Raw genomic sequence first — 26568 nt, forward strand, 5'->3', positions numbered from 1 at the left:
ACCATACAAGAACTTTTTAGAGTTATTATCTTTTTAATTTTTCTTTAAAATGTAATATTTTAATATAAACAATTTTATTAAATAAATGTTTTTTAAAAAATTTCAATTTGAATGATACTAAATATTAACTAAAATAATAATTGTAATTTTATTAAAAAATTTGTCAATCAAATAATTTAATTTAAAGTTTATATAAATAGATTAAATTTATAAAATTTTATATTATTTACTATGATTAATAATTTATAAATCTTGAATATTTGAATGTAATGTATTATTTAAAATATTATAAATAATAATTATTAAATTATATATTCATGAATATAAAATTTTGTATATATAAATATTTCAGTAATTTCTTCAATTAATTATATAAGTCAATTTTTTTTATTTATATGGAGTGTTAAAAATATATTATTTAACGCAATTTTTAATAAAATTAAAAAAATTATTAAACTAAAAATAAATTAAATAATTTATAATAAATTTTAAACAAGTTTTACTAATATCTCTCTTCATTTTTTTCTTTAATTTTTATATATTTATACAATAACTTTGAACTCTGTATTAAAAATAAGAAAAAATAATCATAAAAGTAACAAATGAAAAAAAAGTGTCTTAAATTAAAAAGAAGAGTGGGGACATTTGTGGAAGTACAAGAGCTTTGCATTATTTTTTAATTTTTCCTTTATTCTTTCTTGACCTGAGATGCAACATCATAATCATAATTTCATTCCTTACTTTACGTGCTTGTTCTGTCATTCATATATTTTCCTCTCTCTCTCTCTCTCTCTCATCTCTTTGTCGAATATGCAACTCCACACTGCTTGGTGACACTATCACTCCAACCTGTCTCCTGCAACAACCTCTTCTCTCTCTTTCTCTGCCACCAAGTTTTCAGAATACAAAATACACATACCTGCTACACAAAACTACAATGCAGGTTACTTTTCACTGAACTCAAACTTCAACTCCTTCAAGTTTTAATCTTTTTTTGTTTTTCTATTCGCAATTTGAGTCTTGTTCGGTTTTTCCTTTCTGGGTCTTTGTTATTTTGGTCTTTTTTAATTCCAGACAAGAACGGTTCAAGTCAAGCCAGTTTCAGATCTAGCTGGTGAGAGAGAGATTCACGAGTTCTTCTCGTTTTCTGGAGAAATCGAACACATTGAGATCCAAAGGTTTTTTTTTTTTTTTCCTCTCTTTACATGCCCAATTTTTTTAATTTCTAATTTTCTGCAGTTAATTTCTAATTGTTAGTTTTAATGGAATTTCTGGCTTGATGCCGAGAAAGGAAGTTAAGGAGTGGAAAAGAAAAACAAAAATATCATGGGGTGTTCTTACTTCTGATTTTTATGTGCGCGTGTATATGTATATACAGGCACATACATGCATTAAATACAGAACAGGGCTGGGATTAGCTGTTATTACATATCTTAGCATCCTTGCTGATGCTAACATAGGAAGTGTAGTTAAAAGTGAACTGAATGCTTGTTGTTACTGTTTAGTCCTTTGTGTTGAAGGTTTGAAATTAGACTTTCCTTTTAGTCCTTCAGAAAGTAAGCGTCAATCAATCATTTTAGTTTTGACTTTACAAAATCCTCCTTTAATCCTTATAAAATGACATTTATTTTAGTTTTATATATATATATATATATATATATATATATATATAAAAGGATAATAAAATAAAGTGAAAAAGGACTAAAATGAATTCTCTTCTATAAAGTCAAGAACTAAAGTGAAGATTTAGGGATTAAAGTGACTGATGCTTATAATTTTAGGGATTAAATGAGGATTTACTCTGAAAAAACTGTACTTTGGATTCAGATGTTGCACCTATTTAACTCAACTTCTTTTTGCTTACTTTAAGTAATCAAGTTTATGGTTGAGTGCTTCTGTCTGTTGCAGTGTAACTGGGAAATCAAAGACAGCATTTGTGACATTTAAAGACCCAAAAGCGCTTGAAATAGCATTATTGTTATCGGTATGTCTCTTTTAATCATTTATTCTATATATTTGTTGGTGTATCAAGTTTGATTTGTAGTAATTTTTTTTCTTGACTAAGTCAAAAGAGGGAAACTGGTTTTCAGTTTCAGTTGGTGTTTAATTCATATGTGTATCAAATTTTGAAAGTGATTCATTACAGTTTTGAGAAGGATGATTAGACACTTATCGAGTACCTTTAACTTTGAACTTCTAAGCTTGGATTTAGGATCTGTTTGTTTACATTTGCAGACATCACATATCCAATGTTACTTCAAACTTGGTTTTGGGGGAGTGATTTATTTTTGTTAAAATGTCCCACATTGGTTAGAAATAGAGGTAGAATACTCCTTATAAGGGGTTAGGATAGTCCTCCAGCTAGCTTTTGGGAGTAAGTTAGGCCCAAGTTTCTTAACAATTTTCACTGCCAGAGAACAGAGTTTCAATGCAGACTTAATGTGGAATCAAACGGGGAAAGTTATAGATTCAACACCAAATTTTTTTCCTACTAGATAGGTCGGCTACATGGATCAAATAATGCCATAATATCCTATTGTTATTCATGTATAATTACAAACTAGTTAAATTGAATCCTATTGTATATATTGTTGTTCTTAATGGTTTGGTCAATAGTTTTTCTTTGCCCCTTTTACCTCTAACTATCAGACTACCCTTTATTTGAACTACTCATTTTATTCGGGCTTAGGTCTTTTCCCTCAAACCACCCAAGGCATGATGTTACCATCAATTTTAAATAGTTGGTAAACCAATTTTTCCTCCAAAGTATTCATTTTTAATGCTATCTTGTCTTGTGTGTCCACCCATTTATCATAACGTTTTCATCTTTGCAACATTGAGCCTATTTTCTTATTAGCTGTTTACCACCTGATCAAACCCCATACAAGATCATAGTTCTTATAGTTGTGCATTAAAATTTTCCCTCCAGCTTGAGTGGTACTTTTTTTTATCACAAATAACATCCAAAGAACTCCATTTCATCCACCTTGTTTTGAATCTTATTGTTTATGTCTCCTATTTTCTTGACATCTCATAGTATTGAAAAATTTGGCTGAACTCACTCCTAAATGCTAGTTCAAGAGAAGAGAATTGCCCAAGTCTTTTAATTATTTTAATCATGTTCCTAGTCAATGTGGAACATTTTAAGATACCCCCCTTACACCTAGAACTGTTTATTTGATGGATAAACTCTGATACTATACTCGAAAACTAGGTTTAATTTACTCCTAAAAGCTAGTTCAAGAGAGGAGGATCTTAACCTTATTTCTAACAAATATGTGACATCTTAACACATGTATTATTGATCTAAGATACTTAAACTGTGTGACACTATGACATGTGACCTGGTATGGTGTCCAATATTTGCCTCTAAGCTCAAATTAGTGTGCCTCATACTTACCTGTCATATACTTAAAGTGTGTTTTATGGCATGGTATGGTCTTTGTTTTTTCCTAGTGAACTTGTTTACTTCTGAATTTTGTATGCTTGATTGTTTGGAACTCATATTCCTAGAAGCATCAACAGAAAGTGTTGATAGTATCATGGTTTTTGAATGGTGAACATTCTGAACCTGTGCCCCTGTCAAAATGAAGGAAAGTGACTCCTATTGAATGATGTGTAATGGGTTGTGTTGTCAGATGATGAAATTGGAATCTTCAAGGTCATTTTATGGCTTCTGTTATGGACAGAGCAAGTATAGAACTGTTCTGGTTTTGTACGTAAAAAATGAAGCAAAATAAAAATTATGATATTTTTACCACCGTTTAAGCTTTTGTGCCAGCATTATCATTTGCAGTGACAAATTTCTTGCAATTGTATTCTCAATGCCATAAATCTTCAATTAGCGGAGTAGGACTGTATTTTCTCAAGACATTAATAATGTATAAATGATTGTGTTTTTCAACTTTTAAGATTTTGGTTCAAATGCTTTCCTCCTTGGTCTATTGTCTTTTGATGTGATCACATTTTGTTTTTCGTATTGGCCTGGGAACTTACTCAACTTTTATGAGCTTTTGCACTTGGTGGCATGTAAAAGCAAAACTTATGTTGCCTTTCTGTCAGGGAGCAACATTAGTAGACCAGATTGTGAGTATAACTGCAGCTGAGAACTATGTACCAAAACATGAGCTGCAGGTAAGTATGTCAAGAACTCCTATATAATATATTCATATTGATGATAAATTTGGAAATGATTGATTGCAATTTATGCAGGAAGTAAGGATGGTAGAAAATGCTATAAATATTGCTCCTTCTGAAAATGTTTCAACAAATATTGAGGTAAAAACCAAAATCCAGATTTAAGATTTTGCATGCTCTATTTTTCCTGATAAGCTGTTCTCCATGGGAACTTAAGGTTGGGTGAAAAGATATGGAAAATATTAATATTGTTCTGAGGGCTTTCCCTATCCATCTGCCTGCATTGTACATGTTACTTTGAAATTGCAATCAAGACAAATGTTTTACACGAAGGTTCCAACTTCCAAGTTTGAATTTTTAAGTAATTTATGTCAGTAACACTAACTATTTTTAGGGTTTTGCGTCAGTTTTGTATTGCTTGCTTATAATCTTCAACGGTCCATTCAGCAAAGTGAGCCAAATATTACCAGTGCTGTTTGCATATTATTACTTTAAATTTGAGCTTATGGTTTGCTGTACTCTGTCTTTTAGGAGGAAAAAGCTAACCCCACCAATGGAAAAATGTACATTAATAGAGCACAAGATGTTGTTTCAAGTATGCTGGTGAAAGGTTCAGCAATAAGACAAGATGCTTTGAACAAAGCTAAAGCATTTGATGAAAAGCATCAATTGACTGCAAATGCATCTGCAAAGGTCATTTCATTTGACAAGAGAGTTGGATTGACAGAGAAATTAACAGTTGGCATTTCCGTGGTGAATGAGAAAGTGAAATCTGTTGATCAGAGGCTTCATGTCTCAAATAAGACTATGGCAGCAATATTTGCAGCTGAGAGGAAACTGAATGATACTGGATCAGCTGTCAAAACAAGCAGGTTAGTCAGGTCTTCTTATAAACAGTATGTAGTATCTCTTTATATATATAGTAGGGTGGATATATACTTAATAGAAAGTCTTGACATACTCCATTAAAATATTTTTCTTCTGAAAGTTGGAATCGATTCTATTGGATCGAAAGTTTTCATGGAGTAGATCCATAGATCCAGCTCATAAAATTTAAAAATCAGTTGACTACTTATCAAACTACTACTTTTACCTATGATATGCATTTTGTCTGTTAGTAAATGGTTCAATTTGGCTTAACTTCTCAATAAGCTGTTATAGAAGAAGAAAAAAATAAAAAGAAATTAACGATGTAAAGTAAAACAAATTTGTACTAAAAGTGAAAATACTTTTCTCTTGTGAATGCTTATAGAGAATTTTATCCAAACTGGCTTAATATCAACTATAAGATTAGAAATTGATGAATGTCTGGTATATTGTAAATTTGACGTGCATGATCTTCATGAGAATAATATTGCATGTTCAATGGGTGGATTAGTAAAATTAGAAGTCTATTGTCCTGCATGATGGAATTTTCCTAGGAGAAATCCATCTGATTCCTCAACTTATGTGAGCAGCAGAACAGAATTACATAAAAAAAAAAAAAAAATCACTTAAGGTAGCACTGAACCATGGTGGCTACATTATTTGTTGTGAGATACGAGCAGAGTTATCTACAAAAATAAGCTTTGAGGTTCACTGTTATAGCCTTTTATAGACAAGAAATTTTATGATGATCCCTACACTAAAATTTGTAAGTATTTCAATATTTTTCTTCATATTTATTGTGATATACATTGTATCCTTGAAAGTGTTGATGATTGAAGGGTATAGGACTTTCCTTGATATGAATGTTTCTCCCGACAGCAATGTATTTCTTTGGACCCTTTTTGACCCATGGCCTAACTAATACCAAGAACATTTTAAAAAAAGCTGGAACTTGAGAAACTAAACTGAGTCGCCTCTGGTTAGTTCATTTTTCGAATGATTGATGTTGATGTATCGAATACATGATCTCTATTTCTGCCTCTGCATTTGAATTTCGGCATGTAATTGCTATGATTTTGTAGTTGGTTTCTGCAATAAGAAATCACAACGTCAAAAGAAATTTATATGGTTCTTTGGTTCTCTGCAGATATGTGACTGCTGGAACAGCATGGTTAAATGGTGCTTTCACTAAGGTGGCTAAAGTTGGACAAGTGGCTGGTACTAAAACTAGAGAAAAGTTTCATTTGGCTGTATCAAACTTGACAACAAAGGTGGGTTTTGCTCTTGCAATGTCACTTTAAAGAATATGATGATGGTCGTAAGGGTTAACTGCATTTTGGACTATCTAGTTTCATTAAATTTCATACCTCTAATTTTTAAAAACTGTTTCATATCTCAAAATATAGACTCCCAAATATTTGGATAGAAAAAAACAATTTAAGGGATACAAGAAAATTGACGAGAAATCAAATTTACATAATAATAAAAATAGAGCTTTAAGTAGGTCGAAAAAAACTTGCGAGGTCAATTGCACATAATCTAAACTACAGAGACAACAAATACAATTCAGCATGATGATGATGATGATGATGATAATAAAAATAATAATAATTTGTTTTGTGATTTTGTTTCATTTTTCTATAAAGTGCATGGTGGAGTGTAAAAAGTGTATTATGTAGAAAGAGGAATTGGGTTTGTGCTCCAATTGTTAATCTTGAACTGAATTGTCGATTCTTCTTGGTTACAATCTTTGATGTCTTGATCCGCTCTTGCAGGAACCACCAGTGGCTGCATGAACCAGAATTTTGTTATTTGTGGTTACTTCATCAAACCTTTGATGAAGATCTCTCTCCGAGCATGTTTGGATTAAATTCGAGTTATGGAGACTCTTGATTGAGATATAAGACCAGATGGGCATGTACTGCTTTCTCTGTTCAACAGTTGCATGTGGCAAGTGTCGTGGTCCATTTAATCCTATTATATATATTATTTTTTTTCCCATTCTGGTTTGCTGCTTTATAATTTTGCAGTGGTAATTGTGTTATTCTTATTCTTTAGCTTCTTCTTTTTTTTGTGAAAATGAAATTATATATAAGTGTGATAAGTGTTCTTCCCTTTCATTTTACTTTATTTTTCTCTGTTGAAGAAATTAGCTGTGAATGTAAGAGACTGTTTGGTTTTAGATTTATTTATTTTTAATGTTTTTACTTTTGATATCAAAACTATCACTTTATTTTTATTCTATTTTTTATGTTTGAATATTTACACAGGAAACTGCCAAAAAAATTATAATATTTTCTATACAAATATTTGAAAAAATAAAATAAAAACAAGGTGGAAGTTGTTATTAAAGGTAAAAATAGAAAATGAAAACATGAAACCAAGAGGTTGTTTGTTTTCAGTTTTTAAAAATAATTTTTATTTTAAAAGTAAAAAATAAAATAAAATTTGTTTGTTAACATAAATTTTATTTTCATTTTCTTCTTAAAAATAATTTTTTAAAATATAATTTTTAAAAATTAAATATCAAAACTGAAACAAACAAGTCTTAAGAGCTTGTTTATTTTCTGTACTTAAAAGCAATTTTTTCTTTATCAAAGTAAAAATAAAATAAAATTTGTTTGTTGACATAAGTTTTATTTTCATTTTTTAAAATTTTTTTTAAAATTGTTTTAAAATATAATTTTTAAAAATTATAAACTTAAGCAAACAAACATAAATAACAAACTTTGGTTTTGTAAAAATATTTTTTTTATTTCCATTGTGTTTTCATTTTCAAATTTAAATTTTCCATTTTGAGTAGCTGAACAATGAAAATGTGTTTGGTTTAACCATTTACTAATGAGTTCATATATATTTATTGTAAAGTTTAAAATAATGAGTTCAATAATGTGTTGGATTCATGTTTATGAATTTTTCAACGTCAATTTAAACACATGCTTAATTGTGTTATGCCACCCAATAATTGCTCCATTCGTACCATTTGAATAGCTTTGAAACGAGCAGAAAGAGAATGGCCATTATATTTATATATCTAATGCTTTCTAAGAGTTTGTAAATAAAAGGGAGGAAAATTGTGAGACAGAGGAGGCAGCAAAAAGCCAACGACAGTACAAGACAAAGTAACATTTTATGAATCATATGAATATCTCAAATTTTCATACAAAATTTGAATAGAAAGAGAAATAGATAGATATTGCTTTTGTTTCATATTAGTTGTTACTTAATATTAATGCACACATTTTAAGAAAATACTCCTATTAAAAGTGTTGAATTTATTAAAGTAGTTAGGTGTTGACAAATTTTAAAGTTATTTTAGTTGTTAGTTGTAAAATTTATTCTTAATAAATAATGGTATTATTAGAAAAAGGTTATACGTACATTTTTTAATATTTTGAAGTACTAAATAATTTGAGACAACTAAAAAGTGGTCAAGGGGCAGTAATAGATAAATAGTGAGCGAAAGAGTAACATAGAGATTGGTTGATATTTAACGAGTAGTCAAGCAGGGATTTAAAAGTTCATAAAAATATAAGAATTTGGTGAAATTTTTTTAAATTATAGAATTTTTTTTTTGAAAAATTAATAAAAATAGAAAGGTTTATAAATGGCTTAATGACTATAGATCACAAATATTCTTAAGGTGTCTTAGGTTTTAAAATAAGAGATATTATAAGCTTCTTTATTTTTCAATATTTTTCTAAAAATTAATTAAATAAGCATGGATATTTATTATTATTTTTTATGTTTGTATTTATTATATATATAGTAATAAATTAATTTTAACCCCATTAATTAGTGAATTAATTAATGTAGATTTAATAATAAATATAATTTCAGTTTCATTGCAAAATAAAATAAATATATATGATCCTTAAGATAGTTTAATAATTTAAAAACATCTTTTTATATTAGTTGGGAGCAAGAACCTGGTTGTTTTCTGCAGTTGAAACACTTAAAACTTTGTGGGGTGGAACTCTGTTATAATTATTTCACATTTGAAGAGTATAAAATAAACTTTCTCTTAATTTTTGAAGCATCATAAGAATCATCTTATAAACAAATATTTTGAATCTATATATGCTGATATCGATGTCATTGTCACTCAAAACATAAATAAGGTTTTAACAAAAGAACAAAATAATTTTTATAATAATATGTGTTGTATAAATATTATATATCAAAATAATTTATTAAATAAAAATTTTAAATATACTTTTTTTTATAGGCAAAATAAATATTATTAAAGAGAGTTCAAAGAGAACTCAAAACCCATATACATAGAGAAAAAAATTACTTACTTAGAGAAATAGAAAACAAAAATATACTTATACAAAGTTAAGACGGATGCAAATTCATGGTTGCAAATACCAATCAACTAACAAAATAGCTTCTCCCTTACTAACAAGTGATAGCCATTTCCAGGACCTCAGAATAATAGAATCTAGGACTTCTCTCTCATCCAAAATACTATTAGAAAACACAATTCTATTTCTATGTAACCACAAAGATTACATTGTACTTACCTAAATAATTAATAAACACATTCCTTCTCTTTTATTACAGCCAACACCAACCTAAGAAAGTAAGTGAGTCGATAAATCTGAAGGAAAAACTAGTAAGAATCCAAGCCAAAGCGCAGTCAAGTACCAGATTTGAGATGAAACTGAGCACGTTAAAAATAAATGAGTTGGAAGTTTCTCAAAACCATGACAGAAGCAGTAAGTTATATCATTAATTTGAACACCACGATCAATCAACAAACCTTTACAAGGAAGTGCATTCAACAACAATTGCCAAGAAAATACCAGACACTTAAGATGAACCTTTCCTCTCTATAGTCTTTGCAAGGCATCTGTCGTATACTGATCTACACTATTAGGACCCCCAAAAAGTTTAAATAGCCATGAATACACAGATTGCACTGAATAACAACCTGAAAAATCTGCCCTCCATACCCATTTATCTTCTTGTAGTAACTTAATAGAAACTTCATCCACAAGCTCAAACAAAAGATTAAAACTTGAGATCTCATGTTGAAAGAGCCCTCTTAGCCAACTAACATCCCAAACCCACCTATTGCCATCATGAAAACCATTCTCCAATACGCATGATTCAGCATTCTTTGCCACCGCAAATAATCGCGGAAATGCTTCACACAATCGCATTCCGCCTACCCACTTATCTCTCTAAAAAAGAGTGTGTAAACCTGCACCCACATTCCTATCAATCTTCTCATTCAGCCATGAATTCCCTTGATGAATAACCTCTAGCAAATCACGCCACCACAAAGAACATCTGTTGTGAACTAATGAATTCTGAATAGAAGAGACTAATCTACCATACCTAGATTCCAACACCAGCACCCACAATGAACTAGAACAATTAACATCTCGCCACATCCATTTACCAAGAAGTATTCAGTTAAATCATTGCACATTCTTAATGTCCAAGCCACTATTCTTCCGCGGTCTACATATCGTTTTCCATTTCACCCAGAAAATTTTAGATCCATCCTTAACACCCTTCCATAAAAAATTTTAAATATACTATATTATTATTTTTAAAATTTAATAATATTTTATTATATTATATAAAATTAATTAAAAATTGAGTATTTAAATGATGTATTTCAACAGATTTTACAATTGATATGTATTAAATGTATATCACAAATTTATTTGATGACACAAAAGTTAAATCTTAAATAATTTTTTTATATGTTTAAAATTGATTTGTATCACCTAGGCCTAAGATGAGAACAATGTAGTTTAGAAGTAAAGTTGCAACAATACAATGCATACGAGATGCAGAGTGGAGGGAAATAAGGATGTACATATGATAAGCTACCGGCTAAATATATTTATTTAATTAAATAAGTAAGTTTAAATTTTGTAAAATTTACAGAATATATATATATATATATATAATTTTATGTATTATTTATTTAAAATTTAAATTTTTTATTATTATCACTGTATGTATTAGTTATTTGATTTTAAATTTTAAGAGTTTTATTTAAATAAGTGACCATAATTTAAAAAAAAACTATTTTTATAATACAATATTTTATTTTTAATCTTAAGTTATTGTCATGTACATAAAAATATATTTTATTTTTATTTTAATATAAAAATATTCATTAAATACTAAAACATAACAAATTATTCAAAAGTTGATATAAAAAATTTATACCAATGTTGAATGACTATATTATAAGGGTAAAGTGATGTATGAGCAAGGTATTGTAGTGACTTAATCATAGAAATGTGCAAGTAAAGTAATTGTATCTTAATGGTTCTTCAACTAATTGCCTCACTTAAATTAGATATTGAGCCATTGTCAATCCAAGATGTTTATATTAGCTATTGGTAGTGGGCTATCTTGAAATCACCCAAAGTATAAATAACTTCATATTTATAATATAGTAAATATTTATTTTTGAATAATATTTTTTGAATTAGAATGTTTGGATTAATTTCATAATTTAAATAACAATCTATGAATTTTTTTTTATGAAGAATTAGAAACTTGTGATGAATTGAAATTGAGTTCAACGAAGGAGTTACTTTTTGAAAATTGGTAAATTAAAGTGAGAATCTTTGTTGGGAGTGACATTTATTCTTTTAAATAACTTTTGTATAAAAATATATGTATTATAAATCCATGAATACATAAATAAAAATAGTAAATACACTTTATAAAATATTTTAAATTATTAAAAAAACATTAAATAATTTTTTACTTCTGTTATAAACAATAGAAAATTCTAAAAAAAAGTTAAAAATATATTTGAGATTTATTATATTCTTATATAATTTTTAATAATATTTTATTACTTATAAAGTATGTATTAAATAAAAATATACAAATATTTATTATTATTATAAAAACATAGAAATTATTCAATAATTAAAATTTTTATAAGCTAAGAAGAAACATAATTATTCAACCATGTTTCAGTGACGTCAAAGCATTACCTTTGAAGGTGTTGAAGGAGAGTTGGCAATGGACCAATGGCAGCCACCAACGCTGAAAAGTGTATCTTTAAAACAATTTTTTTCTTTAAATTAAAAGAAGCGCATCGCAATTAAAAAGCCTTTAGATTTTCGAGCACGCGTCAAAATTGGAACATGCCACGTGTCATACGGAAAGACACACTTGTTTTGCGTGGCATCACTCGGACCTTTGCCGAAGCGACAACTCAGACATCGTTGTTGACGCTCTCGCTAGTTTCTGCCGAGTCAGCTGCGTTTCGGTCCAAACAAAATACTTCGAAATTACGAAAATACCCCTCTGTTTATGTTATGCCATTGTTGCAAGGGTATATTCTCAGTTTCGATACTGTACCTAACAGAAATCACAGCGTCTTAACTTCTCAACTCAACGCTCTAATTAAGAGAGACATGCTTTCTCATTAATTTAATGTCTTTGTGATATGTTTATGTGGTGGTGAGTTTAATCCTCAATTTCTCATTAAATTTTTGCACTTTTTGGTTCCAGTATTTTTAATTCGGTTTTTGGCTATCTGGGCATCTTCAATTTTCTCCCATTTTCCATTTTCTGTGAAAAAAAGATGTTATCTTAGCATGATGGTTGGGTGTTACATTTCTGTTCATGTTTTCAAGCCCTATATGTGGTAGTGATTCTTGTTACATTACTGGGTTTTGGATTATGTTCTGTGCAGTGGGGTGAATGGTTTTTATTTGTGGGAGCTCTAATTTTCTCAGGTTTGTATTTTTTTATAAAAAAAATTGAATTTTTTTTATCAGTATTGTTTATACTTGGCCTGGTGGAGCTGGGAGTGTTTGTTGTTCTGAATGCTGTGTTCTGGTGTGGCTGTTGTCATTTCCTGATTCAATTGTTCGTTTCATTGTTTCTTTTGAAAAATAGTATTTGTTGAAATGGATGTGATGAATGAGTTTCTAACTGCATTGATCAGTTGAAGACTCCTCAGAGATCAAGATTCACTGTATTTGATTTCTTTTCCTTTTCAAAGTTTGCATCTTGATTTTTATGTTTATGTTTTTATAACAATGCATCAATGGAGAGTTTATATTTCAGATGTAATAATCTGTGGGATGTGAACTGTAGTCAATGAACAACAGAGTTTAGTATTCTCCTTAATTTCAGTCCACATTTTTTTTGTTAGAGACTATAGTACTATCATCATTTTGCTTTGAATCCTTTTTTCTGCATAGGAATAATTTAATTACTTCAATTATAAGAGTTTTATTAAATAATATGTATGTGCCAAGAGCATTTTGTTGCTTGTGGATGTTTGTATGACCAGCTTCCCTAAGTATTATTATTTTCCCACAAGATTTGTCTTGCTAACAATGGAGCTGCAACATCACGGTTGCTTTTATTATAGCAGATTGCTTTGTGCCCCATGAACCGTGCTGGGATTCATCATTGGCTTCTGCAACTTGTTTGTGTACATGATACATATGGTGATGATGATGAAGACAAAATAGCAGAGGATCAATCCTTTTTGTTACTGGATCCCTCATTGATATTTTGATTGCAATATCCCATTAGCATGGATTAGATCACCGGAGGACTCAAGGGCCAGAGCAGTTATTCTTTTGAGTTCAGTAGTAGTTTAGTGAAGTGAAATAGTTTTAGAGGATCTGACTCTTGACATTATCAGGCAGTAGATTAGAGGAATATAACTGCTATGCCATTGTAGTTGAGTGACCTTTCTAATCTATGATAGGATAACGTGAAAGAGAACTTATATACTTGGAGTGAGCATTTTATAATCATGGAATTAGGTGCTTCTCCACGGAGGCAGAAATTGCAGACACCAAGTTGCAAAAGTTTATCTGTTGGGCCAGACCTGTGGCTTGCTGTGCGTGAAGGATCACTAAATGATGTAGAGTTGGCCTTGACACAATTGAAGAAGAGTGGGGGCAATATCAATTTGAGGAATGCCTTTGGGCTTACTCCCCTTCAAATAGCAACTTGGAGAAACCATGTCCCCATAGTGCGAAGGCTGCTCGCAGCTGGTGCAGATCCTAATGCTCGGGTATGTCACAGTCTATTTTGTGAATTCTTACGGATATGCATGTGGCCTTTTCTATAAGAGTTGTTACTTGTTAGTTTTCCTTGCTTTAGGAAGTTGTATCTCTGTTATTTACTTCATAATTAGTTCTCATTTCTCAATACTTGAGAGAAAACAATTTTTTTTTTCTGGTATAACTTTCTAAAGACCATTCTACATTCTCTGTTTTATACTAGTTCTCTCTTTGGCATTAAATCTTGCTAGATAATTGTTTAACTACTTTACTGGATGTTTCCATGGCTGAATTCAGAAAATGATTTGGTTGAATGTGCTTAAGTAATTTAAAATTTCTTGAGATCAAATTTTAACAGGTAAATATTTAGTGTTTTCCTTCATTGAACTTTTATTGCATTGATTCATCATATTTTGTGAAAATGTCTTAGATTTTACTAAGATTCCTAAGTCATTTATATTATTTCAACAATGATTGAGCTTTAGAATTTAGTGATGAGAAAGATAAAGTATTGTTGTCATAAAACTAATTGTTTGAGACAAATTTGTAAGAATGTGAAATGTCCTGATATGATATTATTATTATTATTATTTAGGATGAATAAATTGTTATCAATATTTTAAAAAATGTTCACATATTCACATTTGTTTTCACCTAAATTATGTGAGCTTGCAATTCCACCACTTTTATTTGAAAACCTTGGTGTGGTAAATAATAAATAAAATTATGCTTAGACTAACATCTAATATCAATTTCTAGTGTTAGCTTCATGAATTCTAAAATTGATCTTATTTGGCATCATCAACTACAAATATGACCAAATAAGATTTTATAAAAGTTCAAACAATTCTCATCTTGCGAGCTAGCTTTTGAGGTTTAATTAGATTTAATTCTAAATTTAACAATTATATTTTCACCATTGATACAAATGTAGACTAATGCTCCCTTTTACATTTATGATGTCATGGTGACCTCATTTTATTATTTTGGCCTATCATTTTTGTGCATTGTAACTGGTAAGTATCCATGTCAATTGTTTTATTATTCTGCACTGGTACATTTTAAATAATTATGATGTAATAAATGGCTAAATCATCTCTGTTTTCCCGTTATCTTTTGTTCCTAACTGACTGGCTGCTTTGGCTTAGAAATTGAATTGTTGATGTTCTTCCTTCAGTAAACAAATAAATATGGTTTTTAAAATGTTGGTTCCTTGTAGGTTACATGCATTTCATCTGTAGTTCAACACTGCGAAACATAACCTAAATGATACTTTCTAGTATCAAAGAATGGTGCTGATAAAGTGGGGATATGTGTCTAGTTTCTACAATAGTTTCAGCTTGTTTGACTGCGGCTATGATTAAAGCTAAAAAACTTTTGATCATTTATTGAAATTTGTAGACTAGTAGTGTCACCAAATTGGATCTATCTATTTCCCAGTGTCTGCTTATGGGCTATTTTAGATTACTTCTAGTTCTTTTATCTCTTAGGATCCATTAAAGTTGAAACTTACTTCTTTTTCAGGATGGAGAATCAGGATGGACTAGCCTTCACAGGGCTCTGCATTTTGGTCATCTTGCTGTGGCAAGCATCCTTCTTCAGCATGCTGCATCTACTACATTGGAGGACTCTAAATATCGGATACCTGTAGATCTGTTATCTGGCTCTGTATCTCAGGTTTTTGATAATGAACATTATTCAGGTATAAGTTTTGTGCTTTGACTACTTTGGTATGGTGTGGTTTGTTGTTGCCAATAGAAAGTACACACCTAGGATGACAGCCTTATTTTTTGTGCATCTTTAGTGGCTAATGAGGTTTTCAGTTGGGGAAGTGGCACAAATTATCAGCTTGGAACTGGAAATGCACATATTCAAAAGTTACCATGCAAAGTTGATTCTCTTAATGGGTCGATGATAAAAATGATTTCTGCTGCAAAGTTTCACAGTGTGGCAGTTACTGCTCGTGGGGAAGTGTATACATGGGGGTTTGGAAGGGGGGGCCGTTTGGGGCACCCTGATTTTGACATACACAGGTATATGTTGAGTTTCATTGTGAAGTTGGATACATGTTTTATGTTAGCATTGGTGTTATCATGTATTGATGATATCATTTGCGTGATTATCAAGATTTTTACACTTAATATATGTAGAAAAATGATGGCTTTAGCCTTGGGTAAATTGTGTAATGATGTTGGGTAAGATTTCTGTTTTCCACTTCAAGAATACCTTGGATGAAAATCATGTTGATGATGTCACTAAATGCTTTTTGTTTCCCAATGAAAGTTCAGTATTCAAAAGATGGTCATCAATATTCTGTTTACCTAAACTTCATTTGTAGGTGCATTGTTAGGTTGTGATTGGAACATACATTTTGCATACTCTCTTACTTTCAACTGGTTTACATTTTGAAACACTCACTTTTTTGTTCGTTTCTATTATTTCAGTGGTTACTAAAATTGATTTTATGTGGCAGAATAGTCTATTATTCTAAATATTGATGATAAATGATAGAAATTAATGGCAAGAATTAGCTAAATTGCTTTCTTTTTGCTAATTCTTATTAACTTTGCAAATAAAAAACTTGATTGACTTCAAGGCCAACGTGAAATTATTTGAATTGGTGTTAATATTTTACTGTATTTATAAGACTTGGGATGAGGGATAGTGATGTTAAGATGTCTCACATTAGAATGGAATGATACTAAAATACTCTTATAAAACTTAAACAATTCTCTCTTCTTGAGCTAGATTTTGGGTTTGAGTTAGGTCTAATTAATTTGCTACATGGTGTTAGAACATATATAATCTTAATGTTGGGGTCACCTGCAAATGTCCACAGTCCTGTAAACTAGAAACTTAAAATATCTAATCTTGGGATGTATGTTAAGTGTCACAAAATTGGAGAATTAGCTAGCAAGTGTACTAGGTAATTGTAGCAAGTAATAAAATTTGAAAATCAATATGAGTTCCAAGTATCGTCCTCGGTGATTAGGTCTATCAATTACCACTTCACAAATCAATAACTAGTTGAGCCAAACGAATTTAGAGTATTTTGAATCATTTAATAAACAAAAACAATAAAGTGCAGAAATCTAAAAAATACAGCAAAACAAAATACGAATTTTGTATTAAAATGCTATATGAAAAATAGTTAGGAATCACTTCATTGGATTTTCTATTGCAATGTAATAATATTTTGGACTCTTAAGAATTCTAATTGATTGATAATCAATTTCACTTTTTTAACCAAAAGACAATTCCTTGTCTCATTGATCATAATACCTAATTAAACTTCTCTAATTCCTTAGGTGAAATTCAATCAAATATTGCATTAAGTTCTGAAAATTATAGGATTACTAGATTATGATACTTATTCTTAAGATCTCAATAACTTAGGCATATGATTCAGATCTGAGAAATAAATTCAATTTTCATTGATGAAGATTCCTCTAAGTTCAATTGAATGAAGGATTAGTTCACAACTGCATTAAGAATAGAATCACATACTCAATTCAATCAAAACCTCAAGGTCCAGATCCAAAATTACATCACAATATCAAATCTGGATCCATAGATTCCTAACAAAAAGAAATCAGAACATGTTTCTAAAAAGAAAAAGAGAGAGAAAGAGTAGGAGAAGAAAAGCTGCAAAATTTCTTCATAAATCCAATCCCCAGCCTGATTTCTCAAGGTCCAGAGCTTGGAAGTCACCCCTAATCTCCCTATCTAACTCTCCTAAGATGTAGAAATGAAAAGAAAACAAAAAATGGCAAAAGATTCCCAAATCCGAACTCTTAACAGTTATTTATAATTTTTTTCGTCACCTTCCACGTTAATACTTTAATCACTGAGAGTAATAACGTAGAAAGTCTTCTAGAAGCTTCTAAGACTGAAGTGAAAACTCTAAACATCTAAAGTTGACACTTAAAAGTAGTTTTCCAAATTCTGTTATTTTGTGTGGACACTCTTAGCACTTAGAGTGACCATGCGCATGTGTTCTGTGCAAATAAGCCTTGTGTGGCTACTTTAAGTGACCAGAGTGTCCACGCGCAGCTTTGAGTGGCTACTTTCAGCAATTAGAGTGGACACTCTCTTCTGCGTGTGACTACTCTTAGCAGTTAGAGTGGACACTCTCTGCGCGTGGCTACTCTCAGCACTTAGAGTAGACACTCTCTTTGATCTTCATAGATTTTCCTCTTCAAAGTGTTAACTCTATGCACACAAAGTGGTTACGCCCAACATATAACACTTGATTTTTCATCTTTTAAGCTCAATTTCTCTACTTCCTTTAGTTTAATCTTCAACTCAAACATCTTCAGCTCAAGCTTCTGCATAAAGTTAAGTTTTTTTAAGCAAAATTGTCTAGAATTGGAATAAAATCTAAAATTCTAAACTATTTATACAATTATGAATATTAATACAATTTTTATAGTATTTTCAAGTTTATTTATTATTTAACTTCTTATTTACTAACAAAAACTAGGTTAAAAATATAGTAAAATGTGGATTTATCATTAAAGTGTTTCACGTTGAATTTGTGCTTTAAGCTTAACTCAACTCCAAAAGCTAGCTTGTAAAGTGAAGATTGTTTTAACCTTTATAAGTTCTTATTTAACTATATTTATAGTTGATGTGGATTTTAACACACCCCCTCATGCGCAAGATTAGACATCTAGAGAATGAGATTTGTAGGACTGTTTCTTTTAATATAGCACTGGATAAGCCATTGGACTAGCTAGGTAGCATTGGGAAAGTTGCGGGACGAGGTAAGTTACATTCTACGTGGCCAGGTTAATAGCACTAGGAAAATTTGTGGGGCTAGAATGTTTTTAGTCAAGGGTGACCCAATATTGAATCTATAATAGGCTTTGATACCATGTTGAATTTGAGCTTTAAGCTTAACTCAACCCCAAAAGTTAGCTCGTAAAGTGAGAAGTGCTTTAGCTTATATAATCTCTTATTTATCCATATCTATAGTCGATGTTAATTTCAATATTTCACATTGACTAGTAATACGGCCAAAATTCACTTTATAAGTTTTGAGCAATTTCTTTCTCTCAGCTTTGCTTTTGTGGTTCAGTTAAGCTGGGTCCATTTCTAATAAGAGGGATTACAACCAAAATATATTTATGCTTTTGGACAATATCAATCAGTTTTCATATTGTTAATCATTTCAGTGGTCAAGCTGCAGTCATTACTCCTCGCCAGGTGATTGGTTTGGGTTCCCGTAGAGTGAAGGCAATTGCTGCAGCTAAGCATCATACGGTTATTGCTACTGAAGGTGGGGAAGTGTTCACCTGGGGATCCAACAGAGGTAATTTTCATATTACTTATGTCTATAGAAGCTATAATTGTAAACTACGGCGCTTTTTGCAATCAAAATATTGCAATATCCTAGCAGTCTTTTATTAAGTATGCATATGATTTTGGAGAAATTATCATATGCATAGTTGGGGAAAAATTAGGTTGTATTTCTTTTATAATTTGTACTATTGTTTAAAATATACAAGAAATACTATATTTTTTTGAGTCATTTATGAATTGCCACCTATATTTTTGATTTCTTTGTTGTGTAGAGGGACAGCTTGGATACACTGCTGTAGATACACAACCCACACCTCGTCGAGTGACCTCTATGAGGGCCAAAGTCATTGCTGTTGCTGCAGCGAACAAGCACACAGCTGTAGTGTCTGATTTAGGCGAAGTTCTTACTTGGGGTTGCAATAGAGAGGGTCAACTTGGTTATGGCACCTCAAATTCTGCCTCTAATTACACTCCACATTTGGTTGAATCCTTGAAGGGAAAGACATTAATCAGCGTTTCTGCTGCAAAATATCATACAGTTGTGTTAGGATCTGATGGAGAGGTACATCTTTGCATATTGTTAATCACTCAATTTTTTCTATTCATCAGAAAATTATAGGTACAATCATTATAGCCTTAAATAAAGTCCATGTTACACTTAATATGGTGATTGATGCCTTGCCCATGAAGTTAATAACTTGGTAACTGTCTGATGTTACTAATGAAATTAATGTTGTATATATTTTTGTTTGTTACTTGAATGTCTCTCCTCATCAAGCATGCCTTATTCCATACTTATTTGCATCTTATCCCTTTGTGTTTAGTCTTCTTTTTCTTCTGATTCTGGTCTATTGAATTGTCATTAGGATGAACTCATTCACACCCAACCCAAAGTAACAAGTTTTATTTAGAAAAGCATTAATTAAACAGATTTTGTTGTCACAAATACTGAAGTACAGTGGCTATGCCTATGATCTAAGTTATGTGTTGGGGGCATGCATTATCTTTGTGACTATTTTGTTTTACTACTTAAACTATTCTTATATAGATGTGGAACATAAAGACCTAAGTCACTGGGCAGAATGATTGTTTCACAAAATTATGTTTAACAACAATCATTCTTAGGCACATACACATGAAACTTTCATCATGATTTAGTTATATTTAGTGAATGGTTACAAATAGTTGTGATTCATGATTTTTTTTCTTTTTCTTGAAGCATAAAAGGCTTTTGATCACCTTTTAAGTTCTATTTTACCTTGCTTTGTAGGTTTACACTTGGGGTCATCGTCTTGTTAATCCAACACGTGTAGTCGTTACTAGGAACTTGAAGAAAAATGGAAGCACTCCTTTAAAGTTTCATCGCATGAAACGACTTCATGTGGTTTCTATAGCTGCAGGAATGGTACACAGCATGGCTCTTACTGATGATGGTGCATTATTTTATTGGGTCTCCTCGGATCCAGAACTTAAATGCCAACAGGTTTCTATTTACTGAATTTCTTCCTTTACTGATATCCAGTCATCCTGAAACAAACATGTTGATTAGAGACATTTCTCTCCTTTCTTTTTCTGTTGCATACAGTTATATACAATGTGTGGAAGAAATATGGTGAGCATATCTTCTGGAAAGTACTGGACTGCAGCTGCAACAGATACCGGTGATGTTTATATGTGGGATGAGAAATGTAAGGATAAGCCACTTGTTGCACCTCGGTTGTATGGTGTAAAGAGAGCTACTTCGGTTTCAGTTGGTGAAACACATATACTAATTGTGGCTTCCCTCTATCATCCTGTTTATCCTCTCAACACTATTGAGAATTCTCAGAAGCATAAGTTGAATAAAAGGGATGATATGGAAGAGTTAGATGAAGATATTTTATTTGAGGAATTGGAATCCAGTAGAGGTATATCTGCAATACAGACTGATACTTTTGGGCAGAGATCCATACCCAGCTTAAAAAGTCTTTGTGAAAAAGTAGCAGCAGTGTGTATGGTAGAGCCAAGAAATGCCATACAACTGCTTGAGATTGCTGATTCTCTTGGAGCAGATGATTTGAAAAAGTACTGTGAGGTATTGATCTTGACCACGTACATAAGTGAAACACTAAACAGGAAGAGGCACCTATAATACTTGTTTAAAATGTAGAGAGAAAATTTCACATGATAGATATTTTTTTAAATTTCATAAAAGTTATAAACCAATTTAAAACCATGAGGTGTAAAAGAAATAATTTAAAAACATTCCTTAAATGTTTAATTTCTAATAGCAGTTTTTCTCTCCATTTTATTTAAAGCAAAATTTTGGGCGTCAGAGAAAGTAAGGCGACTCAAAGTAGAGGAATTCCCCTTCTCTTAGTAATATTAGTATTTTCTAATAGAGCTCGTGTTCTTGCTTGTTGTTCACTCACATATGGTATTAAGTGTCATGAGCTAATTGCCCCAAAAACTTGAGCTATTAGCAAGGGATAGGATTTGGCTCCTCTAAAGTGAAGAGATGTGTAAAGTGAGAAAGTGACTCTATTTATTTACGTTTAATTTAAAAGTTTATTATATATAATGAATGCTTAAATTCAAATCAATGATGGATATATGCTCACTTCACACATCTCACTTTAGAGGAGTTAAATCTGAAAAGCTCATGAATGGTTTAGTATATCATATTAGTAAAATTGCAGAAAAGAAGTCTTGGAAAACTTTTCAGCTTAGGTAAATTAACTAGTTGAGTAGTTAAATAAAATTAAATTATTAACTGGTCACTCATTCATCGCTCTTTGGACATCATTAACTTGTTATTAATTACGAAACAGAAAATATTTAGTTTTCACTTATGGCTTATCACTCACCTTTTCATCTCTTTTTATGATTGTGGTGCCAATATCCTTCCCTCAACTTGAATATTAAGGCAACCTGTTTTACTGTTTTTCTGTTTCATATCATTGAGCCTTCCAGATTTTTAAGTGGACTTTGTTGTTATATCTCTTAAGCTGGTATGGTGGTATAACATACTAAAGCAGTTTTTTTCTTTTTTTCTTGTTTATTTCAGGAGATTGTTTTGCGTAACCTGGATTATATATTTACCATTTCATCACATGCTATGTCAAGTGCTTCACCAGATGTTCTGGCAAATCTTGAGAGGACATTAAACCAGAGATCATCTGAGTCTTGGAGTTACCGTCGGTTCCCTAGTCCAACTGCTACTTTCCCAGTGATCACTAATAGTGAAGAGGACTATGGTGATATAGAGTTTCAAAAGACTCCCATAAAAATGTCTGCATTGAAGTTGGAGAAAGATCAAAGAGTTGATTTGTTTCTGCAGCCCAAGGATGATCCCAATCAAGGAATCTTGAAAGTAGTTCGAGCCTTAAGGAAGAAGTTGCAGCAGATTGAGGTTCTCGAAGCTAAGCAGTGTAAGGGATATCTTCTTGATGACCAGCAGATTGCTAAGCTTCAATCCAAATCATCACTTGAGAGCTCACTCTCAGAATTGGGTGTTCCTGTTGAGACATCAAAAGAATTGTCCTCTGTACCACTCGAAAGGAAAAATGGTAAGAAGGGCAAACTATCAAGAAAACAGAGGAAAAACAGTGGCAAACCAAGTGTAGAGCAGACAGAACTGGAATCTGTTTATTATAGAAGTGAAGTCACTTCAGAACCTGCGAAGGACTTGTTGGACAATAACATCTTGCAGGTTTCTGGCTCAAAGGTTCATTTCTGATTGCATTTCTCATTTGAATAATTGTTGATTCTTTAATTTTAACTGTGTTTTTTGTTTGGTGTTTTCTTTTAGGGGATGGGATGACATGGTTTGGACGTTTTGTGATTTGTCTTTTGCCCATCTAAAGTTTTTTGATATTTTTTCATCCATTTTTGCTCTAGTTATCTAGCACAAAGCCACAGTGGCCATTCAATGAGATTGTTTAAAATTATATTTTCATTATATTTTTTTCTTGGTGATATTTTCTTATGTATTAAGAGGCTTCCTGAAACAAGCAATTGTGGACTAAAAGACAGCTATAGACTGATCAAATTGACCATGATGTAATATTACATTGTACCCTTGGCGGTAGTTGCCACGGATAAGCATCTAGGCTAAAGAAATGCTGCCTGAAGGAACTATTAATTGACAGATTGCTCATGTCCATTTGTGTTATGATAAATGGGTGCTCCAAAGTTGGCAATGTATCTATTAGATATGATTACAATTGTGATTTGGAAGCAGCAATATTTTTAGCAGGTACACATATTTATTCATATGGAAGACAGGCAAAAATGTCTGGATTCCTCAGGTGAGCTTCTCTGTCATAGTATGATTTTTGAACTTTGGTTGAGGGAGTCATGGGGCATGGGGAGGCTTGTGGAGGAGTAGAAGATGATAGAGGAGAGAAGCACTAAGCATATTTTTCAAGCAACCTGAATGAGGATGATGGGGACCGAGGAGAAGAAAATGGGCTTGAGAAGAAAGTAATCTATGAAGCTTTAGCCAAGCCCAAGTATTGGATAGTGTATGTGAGGAAAGAAAGAAATTAGGAAGTTTGAGATGTGCTGAGTTGGCAAAGTTAAATCATGAGTGGAGGGCGGTTTTGTTTTTCTGGAAAATTGTGGGATAGAGTGTTGTTTGGCTCTCTGTAAGGAGCATTGCTCTGGGGCATTAGAAGAACCTTTCTTCTTCTGCATTGTTTCTTTTTTTCTGTTGCAAATAATACAAACTTCCCTTATTCTCTCTCAATATTGCTGTTTCTACCTCATATCTTCTTCTATGATTTTCGGGTCTGTGACAAAGGAAGAGAAGGGGAAATTTTGAGGATGAGGAAACGGCAAATTTCAATATTTGCTAATTTGATTGTTACAGTAGGGGTGATTATGAATTGTAAAGTTGTATCAAGTGTCAGGTCAGATATAATAAATGAACTGTATCCAAGAAACATGATGAATAGTAAATCAAGTGTGAACCTTTTTTAGGCATAAAGACATGAAAGCTGTCATTTGTATGGACTTTCATATTTTTGTTTATTTTCTAAGTTTATTTAGAAGTCATTTTGTCCTTTTGTGTAGCCAAGATAGTAGTGAAACCTACCAAGGACACTTGATGAAAATGGAGGAATGCCTCAAACACGTTGAATGAAATTTTGATATTATTATATTTGTGAATAACAATTCTTCAAGGAGTCCCTCTCCTTTCCTTTTTTGGTATCTTATTGAGAAGACTTAGTTGTGTGGTTCCTTTATTGCTTAAAATTGTAATTTTTATTTGATAGGTGGAAGATCATACTATGCTTGAACAAACCACCAGGTCCACCACCACTGATCAAGTTGCAGGAGATTCAGCTTGTATGGTACATAAGAAAGATTCTTTAGAGATTATAAAAAGCAAGAGGCAATCTCCTAAGGTTTCTAAGAAGAGCAAGAAGGGTGGGCTTTCTTTGTTTCTGAGTGGTGGTCTAGATGATGTCTCAAAAGAGGTTGTTCCCCCTCCACCAACACCAAGAAACGAGAGTCCTGCATGGGGTGGAGCCAAGTTCATCAAGGGTTCTGCTTCTATTCGTGAAATTCAGGATGAACAAAGCAAAATCAAAGCAAATCTGCCAGCTAGGAGAAAAGAGCAGGTGGACGATCTTTCTGATTCCGGCAGCACAGGGAGAATAAAGTTGAGTTCATTTCTTCCTTCCAGTCCAATACCGGTTTCCTCAACTCGCAGCTCCCAAGCATATGATGGAGAAAGAAGTACTCCTCCTTGGGCTGCTTCAGGAACCCCTCCTCATCTCTCTCAGCCATCTTTTAGGGACATCCAAATGCAACAGGTTTGTGAACAACGCTTCCTTTCATGTGTTTGTCTCAAAAGACTTTGCTGCGAACCAACAGTTGAGAATTCTTGTACTGTTTTATTCAATGCTGATGCATGTTTGGTTCATCTTATTTTGAGGAAACAATCACTTATTGTTAGGAACATTGTGAGACAACTTTTACAAATAAGAGATTATTTCCCTGAAAAAAAGGCTAGTCCAAACATGCACTTTGATTTGGTATTTTTGTTGTTTATCAAAGTGTTCTATTGTGAACAGGGAAAGAAACAAAATAGTTTTTCTCATAGTCCAAAGAGTAGAACAGCTGGATTTACTATTGCTTCCAGTCAAGGCTCACCATCTGAAACCACTGGGATGAACCGCTGGTTCAAGCCAGAAGTGGATACACCATCCTCAATTCGTTCTATTCAAATTGAGGAAAAGGCTATGAAGGATCTAAAGCGCTTCTACAGCAGCGTTAAGATTGTCAGAAGGCAGCCTTAAGGTCAGACAATGTATTTGCTAAGGTAGCGCTCACTCTTCTTTCTTCTCAACTCAGCAGTGTTAGTCCAAATGACCATAAATTAGACTGTACAGTTAGTTGCAGTGTACATTGATTTCTCTTTTAATATAAAAAATGCTAAATGCTATATGTACATTCATTTTTTTCAACTTTCCTTTTAGTTGGAAACTGGTCAATAATGATCCTCTTCATGATGGCAAATGCCAGAGTGGATTACAAAATACAAACTGTTCATAGTTTTCCAGTTATCATAAGGGTAAAAACATGTAAGAATAAGGGGACAGTTTAGCCTTGTATGGGTTTTGTATGTTCCCACACCAAGGCAATTGCATCTAATTCCAATATCTAATTTCTCCGATAGTGTATAGCTATGACCCTCTTGTACTGTCATGTTATCAAGTTCTTTCATGCTCTTGTAGAGGGACGAAGCAAGACCGGTTTTCTTGAGGAGGCCAAATAATGACCTCTATAGGCACAAGCTTGAAAGTTAACCATCTAAGACAATCAATGGAAGCTTTGAGTCTAAGTCGATTTCTACAATCTCTTCTGATGCTTGCTTTCTAATAAACAAACCTATCAACATGCTGTGATTTTGTCAATAAAGCCTCATAGGACTGAACAACTTTATAATGTTGGGGATTTGGCTTTTTTTTCAACATGATTTAAAAGTTAACAATTTTCTCCATTGTTTACTTTGTTCCAATTACTAAAGCCTTTTTTAATAAAAGAAATTGAACCTGATCAATTAGAAGCTTGTCTACTAAATAAGTAGAATGGCAAATAAAATATAGCATCTTTCTCACAAGAATACACTAACCAAAGAAGGATATAATTCAAACAAAGAAGCTCGATGATCATTATGTAATAAATGATATATTTCAAGAATAGGTTGACATGACTCATGCTTAATTTATCATTGGCCTCAATCTAAGAT

The 26568-nt window shown here is 31.8% G+C and overlaps 2 protein-coding genes across 5 annotated transcripts; both read left to right on the forward strand.

The window, feature by feature from the left end:
• The first annotated feature begins 767 nt into the window (after positions 1-767).
• On the forward strand, positions 768-7031 carry LOC113867802 (binding partner of ACD11 1-like). Of its 2 annotated transcripts, none has more exons than XM_027503285.1 (8): positions 768-943; positions 1075-1178; positions 1909-1984; positions 4063-4134; positions 4213-4278; positions 4669-5009; positions 6152-6275; positions 6780-7031. In XM_027503285.1, exons 1-8 carry the CDS (start codon positions 938-940, stop codon positions 6798-6800), a joined length of 810 nt encoding a protein of 269 aa, XP_027359086.1. In that variant the 5' UTR covers positions 768-937; the 3' UTR covers positions 6801-7031. The 2 variants fall into 2 exon arrangements, with proteins under 2 accessions (XP_027359086.1, XP_027359087.1); XM_027503286.1 differs by having other exon boundaries at positions 4672-5009.
• Positions 7032-12347: 5316 nt separating this feature from the next.
• Positions 12348-25990, forward strand: LOC113867015. Of its 3 annotated transcripts, none has more exons than XM_027501923.1 (11): positions 12348-12456; positions 13382-14035; positions 15549-15726; positions 15829-16057; positions 19202-19338; positions 19601-19890; positions 20599-20811; positions 20914-21402; positions 22375-23034; positions 24587-25129; positions 25391-25990. In XM_027501923.1, the coding sequence occupies exons 2-11, from the start codon at positions 13772-13774 to the stop codon at positions 25613-25615; spliced, it is 3228 nt and encodes a 1075-aa protein (XP_027357724.1). In that variant the 5' UTR covers positions 12348-12456; positions 13382-13771; the 3' UTR covers positions 25616-25990. The 3 variants fall into 3 exon arrangements, with proteins under 3 accessions (XP_027357724.1, XP_027357726.1, XP_027357725.1); XM_027501925.1 differs by having other exon boundaries at positions 12353-12456; positions 22375-23019; positions 25391-25988; XM_027501924.1 differs by having other exon boundaries at positions 12360-12456; positions 13379-14035; positions 22375-23019; positions 25391-25849.
• The last annotated feature ends 578 nt before the right edge of the window (positions 25991-26568 follow it).

The sequence above is a fragment of the Abrus precatorius genome, unplaced genomic scaffold, assembly GCF_003935025.1.
Source record: "Abrus precatorius isolate BTA unplaced genomic scaffold, Abrus_2018 Scaffold5, whole genome shotgun sequence".
NCBI lineage: Eukaryota > Viridiplantae > Streptophyta > Magnoliopsida > Fabales > Fabaceae > Abrus > Abrus precatorius.

Coding starts and splice junctions, on each gene's coding strand:
- LOC113867802 (XM_027503285.1), top strand. Junction 1,179..1,908: donor GAACACATTGAGATCCAAAG/GTTTTTTTTTTT, acceptor TGTCTGTTGCAG/TGTAACTGGGAAATCAAAGA. Junction 5,010..6,151: donor TCAGCTGTCAAAACAAGCAG/GTTAGTCAGGTC, acceptor GGTTCTCTGCAG/ATATGTGACTGCTGGAACAG.
- LOC113867015 (XM_027501923.1), top strand. CDS start 13,772: ATGGAATTAGGTGCTTCTCCACGGAGGCAGAAATTGCAGACACCAAGT. Junction 14,036..15,548: donor GTGCAGATCCTAATGCTCGG/GTATGTCACAGT, acceptor CTTCTTTTTCAG/GATGGAGAATCAGGATGGAC. Junction 16,058..19,201: donor CCTGATTTTGACATACACAG/GTATATGTTGAG, acceptor TAATCATTTCAG/TGGTCAAGCTGCAGTCATTA.